This window comes from Aphis gossypii, chromosome 2, assembly GCF_020184175.1.
Source record: "Aphis gossypii isolate Hap1 chromosome 2, ASM2018417v2, whole genome shotgun sequence".
NCBI classification, from domain to species: Eukaryota; Metazoa; Arthropoda; class Insecta; order Hemiptera; family Aphididae; genus Aphis; species Aphis gossypii.
Window position 1 is genome coordinate 88,386,050 of NC_065531.1, and position 17,879 is coordinate 88,403,928.

At 27.1% G+C, this 17,879-nt stretch overlaps 2 protein-coding genes across 3 annotated transcripts; both read right to left on the minus strand.

Moving 5' to 3' along the window:
* Positions 1–197: 197 nt before the first annotated feature.
* On the minus strand, positions 198–6,969 carry LOC126549879 (uncharacterized). Its single transcript, XM_050200279.1, has 4 exons — positions 6,954–6,969; positions 2,229–2,638; positions 388–1,782; positions 198–257 (listed from the first exon to the last, which is right to left on the minus strand). Exons 1-4 carry the CDS (start codon positions 6,967–6,969, stop codon positions 198–200), a joined length of 1,881 nt encoding a protein of 626 aa, XP_050056236.1.
* Positions 6,970–9,157: 2,188 nt separating this feature from the next.
* Positions 9,158–14,572, minus strand: LOC114122804 (F-box/LRR-repeat protein 20). 2 transcript variants are annotated; one of them, XM_027985579.2, is made up of 12 exons: positions 14,092–14,572; positions 13,443–13,739; positions 11,515–11,625; positions 11,352–11,419; positions 11,140–11,269; positions 10,918–11,081; positions 10,663–10,820; positions 10,469–10,608; positions 10,205–10,396; positions 10,043–10,144; positions 9,763–9,975; positions 9,158–9,518 (listed from the first exon to the last, which is right to left on the minus strand). In XM_027985579.2, the coding sequence occupies exons 3-12, from the start codon at positions 11,605–11,607 to the stop codon at positions 9,411–9,413; spliced, it is 1,368 nt and encodes a 455-aa protein (XP_027841380.1). In that variant the 5' UTR covers positions 11,608–11,625; positions 13,443–13,739; positions 14,092–14,572; the 3' UTR covers positions 9,158–9,410. The 2 variants fall into 2 exon arrangements, with proteins under 2 accessions (XP_027841380.1, XP_027841373.1); XM_027985572.2 differs by having other exon boundaries at positions 11,515–11,628; positions 13,443–14,572.
* Positions 14,573–17,879: the final 3,307 nt, after the last annotated feature.

Sequence of the window (17,879 nt, forward strand, 5' to 3'; positions counted from 1 at the left end):
AAATAAGGATACGAACTGTCGTCGACCAGTTATATAGGATTTGAACCAGGAGAGCAGAGGTTCACCTACACCCAATTTATCCAGAATATCAATTAACACTATATGGTTTATGGAGTCGAAAGCTTTAGAAATATCAGTAAATATCACATCAACTTGACTCATGTTTTTGAAGCTATCCCTGATAAACGCTGAGAATTCTAAGGCACTAGTTGTTGTGGAACGACCGCCATAAAACCCATGTTGATTTGTTGATAGGACTAGTTTAAATTTACGTTCAATACATTTATGGACAATTTTTTCAAGTAATTTACCAATTAGAGGTAAACCAGAAATTGGACGATAATTAGATACTGACCCTGGGTCTCCTGATTTATAGATAGGTGTTACCTGGCTCGTTTTCCATATTGATGGAAATATACCTTCGGCTAATGAGAGGTTAAATAAGTAGAATAGAGGATATTTTAACTGTGCCCTAATATTAAATAAAAATTGGGCTGATATACCATCAGGCCCACGACTCTTAGTTGTTCTCAAGGATAGTAAATTTTCTTCGACCTCATTAAATTCAATAGTAAGTCTAGAAGGCAAAAATGTAAATGGTTTAATGCCAATATTTTCAGTATTCCAGTGTGGAGGGGGTAACGGTGATTTGTAAACGGAATTGAAAAGGAGTGCAAATAGATTCGCAATATCTATATCTGATGCAATAATATCACCATAATGCATCACATTAGGGATACCTGATGTATTTCGGCGATTATTGATAAACGACCAAAATTTATGTGGGTCATTCTGGAGGGAAGTATTTATCTTACCTAGATAAGACTCATATGCCAGCCTTGACTCAAGTTTTACTTGAGCACGTAATAAAGAAAATCTATGACGATAGTGCATTGTGCCGAACTGTTTCAATTTTTTGTGTGCAATTTTTTTGCTAATGATTAAACGTTTCAATTTGAGTGTTACCCATTTGGGGAAAGTTGAGCGACGAAATATATGGAGTGGTACATATTGCTCAATTAACGTTATTAAAATTGTTTGTAGACGATTAGCTGCAGCTTCGATTCCAAGATTGTTAAACTCACTTTCCCAATTAATGGAGCTCATATTATTAGTAATCGAGTTATAATCGGCACAATTAAAATTACGAAATGAGTGTTGATCGTCCAATTGAGGTGGCACATCGGGCATGGAATATGTAATGCTTAATGGTGGATGATACTTATCTGGCGTAACTAATGAGTCTAGTGATGTGTCAACAACTATGTCTATTTCAGATGTGAAAACAAGGTCTAAGAGTGAACCAATATGGTTTCTAATGGAATTATTTTGAGAAAAATCTAAAAAACGATATATATCACCTATTGCCTTGACATTATCATTAACGGTACCCGATAATGACAATCCCGAGACACTATTATGCCAATTAACATTTGGTAAATTGAAGTCACCACATATAATTCCCATATTACACCCAGAAGACTGCCACAATTCATCAACAGTTTCAGCATGTGCCGTGTATAACTCGATCGGGGCTGACGGTGGTATATATACTCCTCCTATAAGTAATAAACATTTCTTAGATAAGGATAATTTAATAAATAGCTGTTCGACTGACTGTACAGCACAACATAATAAAGAGGGACATAATGTCTGTCTCACCGCTATCAAGACCCCACCACCTCTAGTACATGTACTGGTATATACATTTCTATCAGCTCTGAATACTATAAATCCAGTAAGACCTAATTCTGCATCCACAATATCCGAGGAGAGCCAAGTCTCAGTTAGTATAAATATGTCATAATTAAGTATAGGAAAATTAGATATTACATCATGTAACTTAGTCCGGAGCCCACGAACATTCTGATACATAATTTTAAGATTAAACTTAGAACTAAGATTAATACTAGGAAAGTTACATTGCAAATTATATGATGATTTATTATTATTATTATTTGAATAAATATGCGACTTAATATTATTAACAGGAATATTGGAATTAGTATGCTTTTTAATAAAATCAGTAAATTCTATTAAAAAATTATCAAACAATAGGTTAGCATTAGTACATTTATTACAAGTTGGATTAAAAGAAACGTGTAAATTAGAATTAAGTAATTCTTTAAGGTATGATTGATTATTCACTGGTCTCAATCCCGACCAGTGACTCCGTTTTTTGAGTGTGACTTTGTAACCGTAGGGACACCTTTAACATAGGATATTACTAAATTTGACTCGCCAGATTTGTTTCTATTTTCAAGTTCTATATGAGCAGTACGGAGTATCTCCCGTTCCAACGAAGTCTTGTCTCGGGTTATTCGAAGACCATCACGAACACTACCTCCACTTCTAACTGCCTGCCTGAATTCGGATATGAGTTGAGCTGCATTTTCTTTTGACTTACAAATTATTTTTATCGGTCTAGGTTTCCGGGCCTTATTATTACCAAGGCGAATTAATTTGAAATCAATAGGTAAATCAATTTGAATGGGTGACAAAGCACTAGATAGCTCAGCGCAATCATCAGAGATTCTTTGATTAATTGAAGGCGAATTCGACTCAGGAAGACCATATATAATTACGTTATATTCAGAAGAATTTCTCTCAGAAATTTCACGAAGTAGTTTTGACGACACTTCAGAATCCGAAGTAATTAATCCGAAGTTATTAATTTTACAATGATGTGTTTTTTTATGTGATGAGTGTACACTGTACACCATAACTTGTCGAAATAATGCTTCAATTTTAAACTTCGGGGTGGTTCTTGAGAGCAAAGTGAATATCATTGGTGCACTATAAAGGTCAAAAGTAAGAATTTCCCAACAGTTTCAAAAAAATCGATTTTTTTTTTTATAAATAGTTATAACTCAAAAACAAATCACTGTAAATACTTAAAATTTTCACCAAACGTAATTTATATTAACGTTATCTATATACAGTTATATTTACAAAATACTTTGGTTTTTTTGAGTTATTTGCAGACAATTATTGTAGTTAAAAAAATTCAAAAATCGTTGGTCACAATTTTTTTTTTTAAGCGTTTTATACATTCAAGTTTTTATGATGTATGTCAAAATTACGAAAATGTACAAATAATTTTGTAGTTGAAAATTCATAGGATTTTTTTATTTATATCTAAGGTTAAAAAAGTTCAAATATTGACAAAAATTCGTTGAAATCATGAATATTTGCAAATTATTTTGTAGATATAATTCATAAACATTATTTTTATTAGTATCTAAGAATTAAAAATGTAATACAAGATTTTTCGTGTTTTGCTTACAATAATTATAAAACAATTTAAATTTTGGTGTATTCAGGTCTCAGGTCTGAGGTCATTAAAACATAAACTACCTTTTTCACCACCTGATTTAAAATATATATCCTATATTCCTATATAGGCTGACAAATTATCTCCGTTCAGAATTATTTTTCGTAGGTATACAATATCTATCATTAGATTTAAATATAATAGTGATCCACGTGGCATCTAATGTACAGCAGAGCGGTTCCAACTTGACCACGTTTTTTTTTTTCGATACCTATTGTTGTTAGTTAAAATAATTTATTTTACTATATTATATTTAATATTTATACAGTAGTAGTATAGGTTAAATAAATTTTTGCTAAAAACATTGCATTTGAAAAAATCACTGCGTGTAAAAAATATAACACTAAATGTAAATTAAGTTAAATTATATGTACACATAAAAATTTTGTCACAGCGAATGTTTTTAAATTACAACAAAATAATAAATTTAGTATGCACTACTTATAAAAAGCGGGCAAGTGAGTACCGCTCTGCTGTATATTAGGTGCCGTATGGATCATTATTATATATTATAGGAGTGTTAAATTTGAATCCAATGATAGTTATCATTGTATACGAAAAACGATTCTGAACGAAGATGATTTGTCAGCCTAGGATATAATTTCTAGTGGTTGGTGAAAAAGGTGGTTTATGTTTTAATGGCCTGAATACAACAAAATTTAAGTTCTTTTATAATAATTGTAAGTTAAACTTATGAAAAACCTTGTATTAAATTTTCAACTCTTAGCTACTTATACAAAAATTTTTATGAAATATACCTACAAAATAATTTGCAAATATTCATGGTTTTAACGAATTTTTGTCAATATTTGAACTTCAAATGCTAATAAAAAAAAATTGTGCCTATGTATTCTTATAATTTTTTAATCACTATAATAATAACTTATGAGGAACTTTGCATTAAATTTTCAAGTATTTTGATAGGGCCAAAAAGATTTTATCGACACATAAAAAAACAATTTTCAGAAAAATTGAAAATTTCAGTTATCTATAAATGCTCAAAAAAAGTCAAAATATTTTGAAAATTAAATCACGTAAAGAAAACGCTAATCTTAATAACTGGTAAAATTTTCAAGTATCTACGACTTATACTTTTTGAATAATAACAAATATTTAAAATCGTTTGAGGTTAAACTGTTATTTAACGCGGTTTTTGTAAAAATTTAAATTTCAAACACTCATAAAAAATTTTTGTCTGAATCCGGTAGTTTTTTTTACAGATATTTGAAGAAAAATGTATGGAGAACCTTGTACCAAATTTTCAAAACTTAGTTATAAAAGAAAAAAATTTTATGATTTTTCAACTTCAAAATTACTTGCAAATTTTCGCGTTTTCGACAGATTTCGTTAAAATTTGAACTAAAAACGCTTATAAAAAAAAATTGTGACTAACGATTTTTAATTTTTTTTAGCTACATTAAAAACAATTCATAAGAAACCTTGTATTAAATTTTCAAAACTTTTTGGTCATCCAAAAATTTTTTATTGACACTTTAAAAAAAATTTCTCAAAAAAATCGAAAATTTCAGTGGTCTATAAATAACTCAAAAAAAGTCAAAATTTTTTGAAAATTTAACTATATACGGATACTACTGACATTAACATTTGGTGAAAATTTCAAGTATTTTCAGTGATTAGTTTTTGAATTACAACCATAAAAAAAAATCGATTTGGTCGAAAACTGGTTTTGCGTAAAAATTGCCGTTTTTCCGTCATTTTTTTTTTGTTTTTCTCGATTTTTTTGAAAACTGTTGGAAAATGTTAACTTTTTACCTCTAATGCACCAAGGATATTCACTTTTACATCGGAAACCACCCCCATTATTTGAAATTGGAGCATTATTTCGACTACTTATGCTGTACACAGACACAAAAACAAAAAAAAAAAAAAAAAAAACACACACCATTGTAAAATCAATACATTCATCACTTCGTTTAGAATCTTAAAGGGTGGTCAAGTGAGTAACGCTCTACTGTAAAGTAGTTATCGAGTAGACCTCGGACATAGAGTAAGTCACAATAATGGGTATGTAAAATTTGAATCCTATGATAGGTATCATTGTATACGAAAACGATTCTAACGAATATGATTTGTCAGACTAAGATAAATTTTCCACTGGGTGGTGAAAAGGTGGTTTATGTTTTAATGACCTGAATACCCGAAAATTAAATAATGTATACAGAAAACAACTGGTGTAAGTTTCAAGTTCTACTAGTAATTTTTAACTATAACAAAAATCTAAAATTATTTGATAGTACATAAATCGTTATTCAAACTATTTGAATTTTTGATTTCGTAGAAATTTAAACTTAAGATAACATTTTTTTAACTGTCCAAAGCTCAATTTCTTTTATAATTATTAAACGCCAAACTTATGGAAAATCTTGTGTTAAATTTTCAATTCTTGGCTATACATACAAATTTTTTTTAAATTTTTAACTATTAAGTAATTCGCAAATATCTTTGGTTTTGAGGAATTTCATCAATATTTGAACTTCAAACGCTAATAAAAAAAAAAATGTTGCCTATTTATTTTTATAATTTTTGAACCATTATAAGACTTCACTTATGAAAAACTTTGTATTACGTTTTCAATTATTTTAACTTACCAAAAAAAATGTATAGACGTTTATAAAAAAATGAATAAATATATCAAATGTCTATACCTAAATAGCCTTAAAATAGTCGAAATATTTTTAAAATTAAATTATGTGTATGTAAAGAAAATTAAAATTTGTAGATATTAAATACGTGTTGATATCATACTTCACCCAAGGCTGGACATTAATGAATTAAAAGTTAAAACGTTAAGTTAATTAACTCGTAACTTTTTTTTAAAATTGCCTTTAACTTAATAAGTTAGGTACCTTTTTTAAGATTAATGTGTTAACTTCAAGTTAGTTTTATTCAAACATTCAAACATATCTAAATTAAGTTAATTTTATAGTTCTAAGAATAATGCAAACTTTTGAATGAGATTTTTAGAAAAGTAGGTTTTTTGATAACTAGTTAATACTTTGATGTATCATTTTAAATTTCCCCAGTAATTTTCTTGGGCATAAAGAAAAACTATCTAATAAACATTACTATGTGTCTGGAATTTTTCATTAAGCAAATTAGAAAATTTTAACCTTAAACTAAGTTAAGCTAATTTTTTTCAAAGTTAAAGTTTAACTTAACGAGTTAACGAAAAAAAAATATGAATAACTTTTAATTTAACTTAACTTTATTATTTTAAAACAACTTAACTTAACGAGTTTAAAAATCGTCAACTTGCCCAGTCTTGAGTCTTCACCAACATAAAATGACAGTAGGTAGATAAAATAATTACGGTAGATAACATACTTAACCATCAAACAAGCGATAAATAGCATATTGGACGAGTTAGTTAAAGATCGAAATACTCACATATCGATTTTTAGAAATATATTTTTTAGATTTTCTAGGTCTTTTTTAGTTACAAAACCAAAAATAAAAAGTACAAAAATTTAGTAAATTAAGAAAGTTGTACAGTCATATGAATTTCAACATACATCGATTATATTATATGTTATAATTTATAATACCTAATTAATAGGTACATATTTATTGTTAAACTAAAAAAGCATTATGCAATTACCATAGATATTATTCATGTTACATTGACATAGGGTAGTGAAAATAACAGATCAAAGAGTAACAATTGATTCATAAGTTTTTAAGTTATACATTATCATAATACATTAATATTATGTTTCATTAAAAATTTAAAAATATATCACATTGGTAAATATTTATTAAAATTAAGAACTTCTTAATAAACATGGTGTAATTACTCATTATACTAATTGATAGGTAAGCTTTTCTTTATCTCTTTACTTAAAATGCCAATGATCTTCAAATACTATTTACATCAAACTTAAATTAAGTTGACATTTTTATACCATTCAACAAGTGATTTAGATTACAAATATCATTAAATGGAATTTATTAAAAAAAAAGTTGAAATTTGTGGAATCAGAATAATAAAAAATGTAACAAATACATATAAAGAACTTCTGAAATCTTCAAATATTAATATTTATTCAACAAGTCTTAAGAGTATAAGCACCAAAAAAAAAAAAATATGTTGTGTTTATAAAACACAAAAATCTAATATAAATATATTAGGTAAATATGAAACATGTATTAAAAATATTTGTTGGAACTAACATTGAAAAATAGGTAAAAAATATAAAATAACTATCTAAAACACAATAATAGTGAGAACTAACTTTGTTCATTAAATAGGAAAAGATTTAAGAACTACAATATGTTAAATGAAGATAATTTTTGAACTCTATAGATTAAAGTAATTATGTTAATGATAAAATTAGAAGCATAAAACTTAGTAGTATCTATAAATATTTTATTTTTTTTTTATATATTGTATTGTCATAAAGGAACATGATTTATAATAAACGATAAAAAAAAATTACAATAATAATAAATCTATAATCTATATAATATACTAGTGGTTCACTATGAGTGCCCAGATTTTTCTATAATATTTTTAGTTTAATTTTGAAAAATAATTTTATGTAAAAATTCTACAAATTATATTTTACAAAAACTTAAAATAAATAAGAAGATAAAAGAAAAGTTCCTGTCTTCCAATCAATTCACTAATATTTAAATGTAAACCTAGTGTTTTGATAACACAATTAATTTCTCAAACTTTAGATTTATGAAAAATATACTTTTCTAATAAAATAAAAAAAAAATGAGAAAATAAATAAAATGTAATGTAAACTATTTAATTAATAGGTATTTACTATATACATATTATATTAAGAGGATTAAAGGACGCTCTATTAATCAGTAACCAAGCAAAGCATATTTTAAAATTTGATATGTTAAAAATGAAAATAGACTGCTAGGAAAGAAATTTATAATCCTTTTAACTCTCGTATTTTGTGTAAGTGTAACACAATTTTTTTTATTAAAATACAAGTTTACCAACAAAATTACTTAAGGTATTTGACAAGTAAAAATAGCTTTTATGAATATATTCTCATAAAAAAAAAAATACACATATATATATATATATAGCTATTGTAGATGCGCAAAAAATATTAATTAAATTTTTGTAACTCATAAATTGATAGCACAGTAATCTCTTTAATTTCATGTTTCACAAATCAAGTTCAAAAATATGCATGATATAGTTGGTTTATCAAGTGATCCAATTAACATAAGACACTTCTTATTTCAAAAACTATGATTTTTAAAAACATATTTTTCTTACTATTTTCCAATAAACATATTTCAAAGCAGAATATTTTTTTAAGTACTTCATAATATAAAAATTAAATTTTAGACGAGTAGTTTATAAGTCACAAGTACTTACGTTTAGATAAGCTCATTAAAGTTAAATACCTATGAGTTATAAATGATAACTCATAACTATTAGGCTATTTAGGTTACTACTATTCCAAAACATGATTTTTAGACCAAAATATTCTAAATAATATTTTGCCGCAAAATATAAAATTTAAAAAAATTATTGTCATTCAAAAGAATAAAAAACTTTAAAATAATAACAATAAAAAGTAGTAAAAATATAATAACTTTCCAAAAATGTTATTTTTATTTATTAAGAACTTAAAATGATGTAAAAGAAATATTTTCTGAAATAAAGAGTATCATACTTTAAATAGTGTTCCCTATTAATAGACATACAGTATACCATGTGTATATGTACAACAAGTTTTTTCAGATAAAAATATTAAAAGGAAAATATAGGCACATATAATTTAGTGAACCATATTCATGTGTTAATATACACACATACACAAACACAAGCACAATACATAAACCTGTATAATATATTAGTCCAAATGGACAAATTTTCTTTAAAGAGCTTAACATATAACCACTATCTATGTACGTATACTAAATATAATAATAAACAATACAATACCATGATTATAAAAAAGAATGGTAGAAAATAAATATTATATTTTAATACACAGCAGGCAAATGATTGCAAAATGTTCGCCAAATATTTCAGGCAAGTAGCACACATACGTATGCATGACCGGCCTTCAAGCCAGGCTCACAATATGGCACAGCAACGACAATAATGTTGGCGACTATTGCCAGTAGATGGTGGTGGCGTTACAGGTGCAAAGTAGGCATGTACATTTATGTTAGGTGAGTGTGTCTAAATGGAATAATACAAGAAAAAGTAAGTTATAGATTAAAAAATATATATATTAACTGAATTATCAAATTATGCATTTATTTATTATGAAACATTCAAAGCTAAATATGTATTTAAGTTCCATTAATATTATTTTAACACTAAAATTGAAATTTTTTTCAAAACCTTATGAGTTTTTATTAAAATTATAATAAATTAGCTTATGTTATAATATAAAATATAAGTTTTTATAATGTTTACAAACCCGAAGTCGTTTTATTCCATTTCTGGTAATGAGTTGACAGTCATACAACATTATTCTTTGCAAATTATGACAATTAATAAGGTGTTCTAGAGATGCATCAGTAATAAGAGGACAATTGTCCAATTCAAGTACAGCCAAATGTTCAGAAGCACATGTTGAAGTACTTAGATGTCTAATGCCTTCATCAGTGATTAGTTCACAATGGGATAAACTCTGTTATTGAAAATATGAGTTTAAATTAGAATAACTTGAAGACAAATAAATCATCAATAATATATACCAAATTCTCAAGCCGAGGACATCCCATTGCTAAATGAAATAGAGTCGAGTCTGTAATAAATACACATTCTTCTAAATCCATCTTTTCCATAAGATGACACGTCTATTAAAAATTATTGATAGTATAAAATATTTATAAACTGTATATAATATTTATTATTACTTTTGATAATGCTAAAAATCCTATATCGGTAAACTGCGAACAACCAGCTACTTCTAAGGTATTTAACTGATAACATTGTTCAGCCAAGGAAACAAGACAGCTATCAGTTAATAAAGAACAGTTTGCAAGACATAAATATTTTAAAGAATTACAGTTGTTGGCTAACTTTATCACAGCTTCATCTTCAATGTTCTAAGGAAAATTTAATTCAATGATACAATGATAGTTAAATTAAATATAAAATTAACAATTTGTTATACTTACATTGCAGCCATGCAAATTTATTACTTCTAATTGTGTACAATGTTGTGCTAAACAACTGATTGCTCGTGTTGTCATTCTTGTACAGCCTTTGGATATAAATGATTTCAATTTTGGACAACCATGTGCTAAGGCTTCCACACCTTCAAAATTATAAAATATATAAAATAAGAAGAAAACAAAAGTAAAAAACTTACCATTTTCTGTAATACCATCACACCAAGATATATTAACACTGGTCAAATTTGGACAACCATCAGAAATTGCTTTTAAAGATAAATCAGTCACCATAGAGCATGAACCAATATCTAATGACAATAGTTTCTTACAGTATTGGCTTAAAGATTGACTAGTGCTGTAAAAAGAAACATTGAAGGACATATCCTTATATATATACATATATATTATATACATATTATATACATACAACTATTTTAGTTAATTTGATTTACCTATCTGTTATTCTCTTACATCCATTCAGATTTATATATTCAATATAATTACAACACTGAGCAAGAGTTTTTAGAGAGCCATCTCCAACAGATTGACATCCACGCAAACTAATTTGCCGCAAGAAACCACCACATCGTCGAGATATATTTTCTATTACAGGACCCTAAAAAATTATATTTTTTTAAAGTAATATGTTATACAACTAAAGACATTATATTTACTTCAACATCAGTTTGAAATTCAAACAAGTCAATTTTTTGCCAATTGCTTCCATCTAATGCTAATACATTCCAAGCACGAGATACTTGAGCACATCGACATAATGACACAACATCTAGGTATGAAAATATTCTGAAATATACAATTAGGTATATAATTAGTATATATTTTATTATAATCTGTAAATACGACAGATAATAAATTTAAATAGTACCGTAATAAAAGCTCTTTCGGTAATTTTTTATTTATTTGAGCATCTTCATCTAAGCATGTCTTGGATAACTGAAAAGGTACATTTTTAACATGATAAAAAATATACATACATGACATAGGCATGTTAAATAATTATTATAGTACAACATTGTTATAATATGTACCTGAACATAACTATGTTTCATATTTGAAATAGATGAATTATTATGATGTTGCATACTTGATGGCACATCTCTTGTAAGCGTTTCCATAGCCATATATTGTTAAGAATTTATCTGCTAGCAACATACATATAGGAAGAAACATATTAATCCATACAAACTTCAAAAATAAGAACATTTGACCTTATAATTTTAAAATTAAATTTCTATTAGGTACCTATGTATGATAATAATAATAATAATAATAATAATAATATTAAATCAATAGTAATATAAGTACTTATCTAATGTACTCAATGTCTTATCAAAATTTAAGCATTCAATTAACATAAAAGTATAAAACGTAATAAAATTTTTAAAAATAAATGCTATCATATAGTAGAATAATTTAATAAATTGACCTTAACTAGTCATAAACTTACACACTATTAAGATATAACAAAAATAATTGTACAGATTAGAAATATGAACAATGTTAGGTATTACTTATGTATTATTAGGTGTACACAAATACAATAATAATAAAAATATTATTAAACAGTTGTATTATGAACTATCTTTGTATTCAATAGAAATAATAGAATACAGATTAGTGATTACTAACTGACCTTAGTACCCTATATAGAACTATTGATATTATGCTGCAAGGTAAATAATAAATGCTGAAAATTAGATAACAAATGGTTATTTAAAACAATGAAAAAATGATACAAACATTATCTATATTGCGTAGGTATGCACTACAATAATACTATTATTCTACACTAAACTTAACTGCTTTAATATTTAATTATCTATCAAATTATTATTAACAGACCAAAGTTGTTGATAAGTGATAACAATTGAAACAACAATTAATTATGGTTTACTGTAATTCCAATGGTTTTTTATTTTTTAAATATTATCAAAAAATACAATCAACTACAAAAATAAATTCATATTTCACACAAAATATCAACACCATTATGGTAAAATATTATTTAAGTGCATTAGCACCTATATTATGATCTTTATACTTTGCTCTATTATAATTGACAATATTTTAAAACTAGAGAATATTAATTAAAAAAATTAAAATTGATAAAAATAATAAAATTGAATAAATCATGAAGTAATGTCAATGTACCTATAAGTAATATTTCATATTTTAATACATTTTTAACTAAATAAAAGTTGTTTGTTTGTTCATTCATTGAATATGTCATCAAAGGTTAGGAAATTTTTTTTTTCTTATAGAATACCTAGTAGCAAAGAAAAAGTATTTTCTCAATTAACCAAATTATATTACAAAAAATTATATCATATAGTAGGTATAATTTTATGGTTGAAAAAGATCATTGCGGATGAATGTTTTCAATCAGACCAGACATTATGAATTGATTAAATCATAAAATTACTAAGGAATTGAAGAAAGTTGACATTAAAAATATACCAAAAGATTCTTAGTACTAATAACTAGAGTACTTTTGACTTTACTAAATTGTATGGCAATTAATAGCCTTGAGCCTTTGGAACATGTTGACGAGATCAGATACATGACACACACATATTCCTGGGACATAGGTAGATTTCCAACTAAGACATTTGATCAAACTTATAGGTACCTACTACAAAACCACATTGAAACATATTAAGTTATCTTCTTGCATTCATCATCTACTCTTGCATGTAATTGATGTCTTTTTTAACACTATCACAAATCACTTACAATTTGTCCACGACTATTTATTTAATATTTACTATAATATTTTTAAACAACCTCCGCCCAATTTCCTTCTATTTGTATGTTTAACTAGACTTTGCTAGTTTGCTAATTTGGAAATCATTTATCTTATCTAACCAACACTCATTGTGTATTTATATTATCGATATCAATTATTATGTTACCTAACACGATTATTAATTATAATATTATGTTGATTACTAATTACCAGTCTCATTTATTCGCTTTGACATTCACCCGATCGTATGCGACATCAAAGCGACGGTTGTTAAGAATTCGTTGCACAGCCGTCGACTATTTTCGTCGTTATCCTCCTTAGTTTTTACGTATTCTCCCACGCGGTGGTGAAACGTGACAAAAACCATTGTCCAGGTCGTCCGACCGTAGTTGTCGTTGTTCCTCCGTAATCGTCGTCAATGAAGCTATCGCGTATTCGCGTTGTACCACCTCCTTTACGACCGTCGTAGTTGTAGATTTTCCCACCGCCTTCGAAGATTGTTTCCCCCTGCCGAGCAGGTCATTCAAAAATATATACACGTATTGACGTGCACACGATACAAACCGTATTATAATTTATTATATAAGTATAACCATTTCAACATTATTATTATATTATATTATATTCGTGCATACAAAAAATATATATGTAAAACTAATATAAAACCCTATACACATCAAATAAAGGACGACAAAATTGTAGTTTAAATATCTACGCGCTTAATACAACGTTAAAAATAATAACAATTATTTAGTATTTACTACTAATTTACACACAGTCACAAAAATATAATACGAATATACGATACAATAATAATAATTATAATAATAATATAGTATACATGATTAAGGACACATACATAATTGATATCATTCCGTGGCTCGACTTAAGTGATAATAATAATTACCAACAACCAACTATTAATTCATATTTCATAACACGATTTAAGATAGACTATCTTAAATCGTGATTAATAACAAAAAATAATATAATATTATACTACTACTCCCCTGCGATACGACAACTGATATAAACCACGATGAAATACTCGAATACTCAGCCGATCAGCCCAATCACCGGTAAGCGGACAAAACGAATACAGACTACAGAGTATGGACTACGCCACTACGGACTGGTCTAAGTCTTATCTTTATTCTATGTAAATGTAATATGTACCTAATACAGTAATACCACAGAATATTATGTGGTAATACCTATCATGTATGTGACACTATAGAAGCACAGAGCAATATTGAAATGGCACTCGATCAGCTGATTGGGCTCTTGTTTTCTTGTGAACCATGAATTAAGATTCATTAATTCATGCTGTGTACTGAAATATGATTACAATATGAACCTTCGAAAAACATGGAAGAGAGCCTGCGCGGTGCGCACTAGCCTAAGGTTATGAACTTATTTACCCGAGAATCGAGGTACGGAAATGTTTATAGAGTATAGACTATTGTAACTTGATTCTGCCGAAATACACAGTCGTCAGTCTACACTCTATACTAACTTTACTGGGCTGTGTGTGTGCCTGTGCTCTATGCTATATGCAGTGTGTACTTAAATCTCTTTTTTATGCGCTGTTGCCTGTTACTGTGAAACGTGTGCCTAGGTTATAATACTAAAAGCACTGCCTAATGTTAATGTACTCATTTTCTTTTTTATAGTACTTACCACCTTTGAGGCTTCGACGCTAAGGAAAAGAAAATATCGATCAGCTGTTGTGATCGGATCGACCAACACTGATAATACGACTGCACTGAGATAGATAAGAATATTTTGGAGTGCGGTGTAAAACTCAGATCATACTTATTGTATAATATTATGATTTAAAGCCGCGGTTCCCAACCTGAGGTACGTGACATGATCGCAAGGGGTACGTGAAAAAATTATTTTTCGTTTATTTGAATTCTAAATTGATATTTGGGGTACGTGAAAAAGTGGTGAGAGGTCAAGGAGCACGTGAATGAAAAAAGGTTGAGTACCGCTGATCTTTGAGGAAAAAAATGTTTTATGTCTGTATATAATATTACCTATATTTAGCTCCTTTTCTGCAGCTAGCAAAATGTGATATAATTTTAATTGTAATATTATATTTTGTTATAAATTATAATTAGATTGAATACCGAATGCGGAATGATGTAATTTATTAGTAAATTTAAATTAAAATAATTAAATACGTATTATACGATCGTCATTTAAAATATAATAAATAGTAATACGCAAATCGTAAATTCACATAATCTTCAATTTAACAATAATATTTAAAAAATCATTTTCTTTAACGCTATAAAAAGGATTGTCAGATGAATGAACATTTAAAAAATCGCCTGTTATTTAGTAAGGATATTCAACGATTTAAAATTCTTTACCCCTTAAAAACCGTCTTACGTTGGAACTGTTCCCTGCTTCTTTACAAGCAAATTCTAAGATCATTAGTACTCTATGTTATCCCGACCTGGGTAAACTGGGCCAAAATCCACTTAAATAAAATGTATTCAAATCTTCCAATCTAAGATATTACGCACAATATTCAACGCGTCTTGGTTCGTTAGAAATGAATTTTGAAAAAATATTTGAATATATTCTGAATGATTTTTTTTTATTCCTTAAAAAAAACTTTTAAATTTTAAATTTCTGACAAAATAATTTTTTCGTTTAAAAATTGGACACATCAAACATAATAATTTACAAACATTAGTTAAAATAAAAATACAATAAGTGATAAATTATTAATTATGATGTTTAATGTTTTTATTACCAGCGTTAAATTCGAATCACTCTAATACTGACAAAAATTAGTAAATAAAAATATATAATCATAAAGTATATACAATAGAATATTTTTTTTTAATATTCAAATATGTTTTCTGAATATATTATAATATACATATATATTTTTAAATATTTTAAATACTTTAATACTAATTTATTCAAATACCTAATCAAACTAATCCAAGTACAAAATAAAAGTATTCTATATTAGATTGCTCTTTTTATACATTCCAACGTGCTAGATAAAACAAAAATAGTACCTATCTAGACACGCGGTAGCGTGTCAAGCCAAGTTCTAGCTACAGAACTAGCGAGCAGCACCGTGTGTAATATTACACGAACCATTTGGAGCCACTTTTGACCCCCTCATAACTCAAAAACTATTCCACATAAACATGTCAAATTTGGCTCATATATTGAGACTTACGAGATACATATGTTTTCCAAATTTCATAAACATACCTCAAACCGTTATTTAGATATTAACGTCCCAAAATCGTCATTTTTATGACTGACTGACTTACCTATAGATCAAAATTCTAACCCAGTTCCAGATGACCTAGAAAGTTCAAATTTGGCATACAGATAGGTAGTTAGGTTAATACAAAGGAAAAAATCAGAAACTTGAAGATTTTTAATTTTTAATTTTTTTTAATTTTTTATCAATTGATTTTATTATAATTTTGCAATTAATTATCTATTATGTTTTATTTTTCAATTAATTAATTAATTGCCTCTAATTTAATGTAGTGTTGACTTAAATTGAAAAATTAAATTAAAAAATTTAAAAAAAAATTAAAATTAAATTAATAAAAAAAAGAAAAAAAAATTAAATTAAATTTATTTTTTTTTTATACTTATGTAGGAAAATACAATAGTTTATTAAAAACCATTTGAAAATTATTTTAATATGATTTAATAGCTATTAATAATTTACTTACAAAAAAATAATGATATCCCAACAAAACATAAATGTAAAATGATAGCCAAGTTCAATTAAATAATATGCTTTGGTTGTTGACTTCAACGACAAAAGAAGTGAGATCTAAATGGATGCCAAGTTCAATGGTCAGTCCTGAAATTTATTTATAACAACATAAAATATAATTTCTTCTTATCACTTAGGATAATGTTTTGAAGCCTAAGGTCTGACTTGGCTAGTTTCCATATACGAATTATGTTATAGCCTTCGCAAGTTCTAAAGTTGTAAGTTCTTTTTTATCCTTCTAAAAATTTGGCTTGCTGGTAGAAACTAGCTATCGAACACAGTGCTTTTCCATGACTGTTTTGGTTGATACTTAATAATAATTCGTATAATATGACAACTAGCCAAGTCAGACCTTAGGCTTCAAAACATTATCCTAAGTGATAAGAAGAAATTATATTTTATGTTGTTATAAATAAATTTCAGGACTGACCATTGAACTTGTCATCCATTTAGATCTCACTTCTTTTGTCGTTGAAGTCAACAACCAAAGCATATTATTTAATTGAACTTGGCTATCATTTTACATTTATGTTTTGTTGGGATTGGCTATTACTAGTATTACTAAATATTATTTAATATTTATACTAATAAAGGCCTGTGCCACATTGCACAGTGGTGACAAATGTATAAGTCTATATTATTTTAACATTTTTAACGCCATTGCTACAGTGTGACTTCAATTAATAAACTAATAACAATTAACAACTTAGGGACTGGCACAGATTTCCCGATTTTGATAACAGCGAGATATCACCAAAATCAAATTTCGGGAGATCGGAAACCCATGACATTAATTTAATAACAAACTAGTATTGTAGACTGTAGTATTTAGATATTTAGCTAATAGAAAGTGTAAAAAAAAAATAAATGAAAACCAA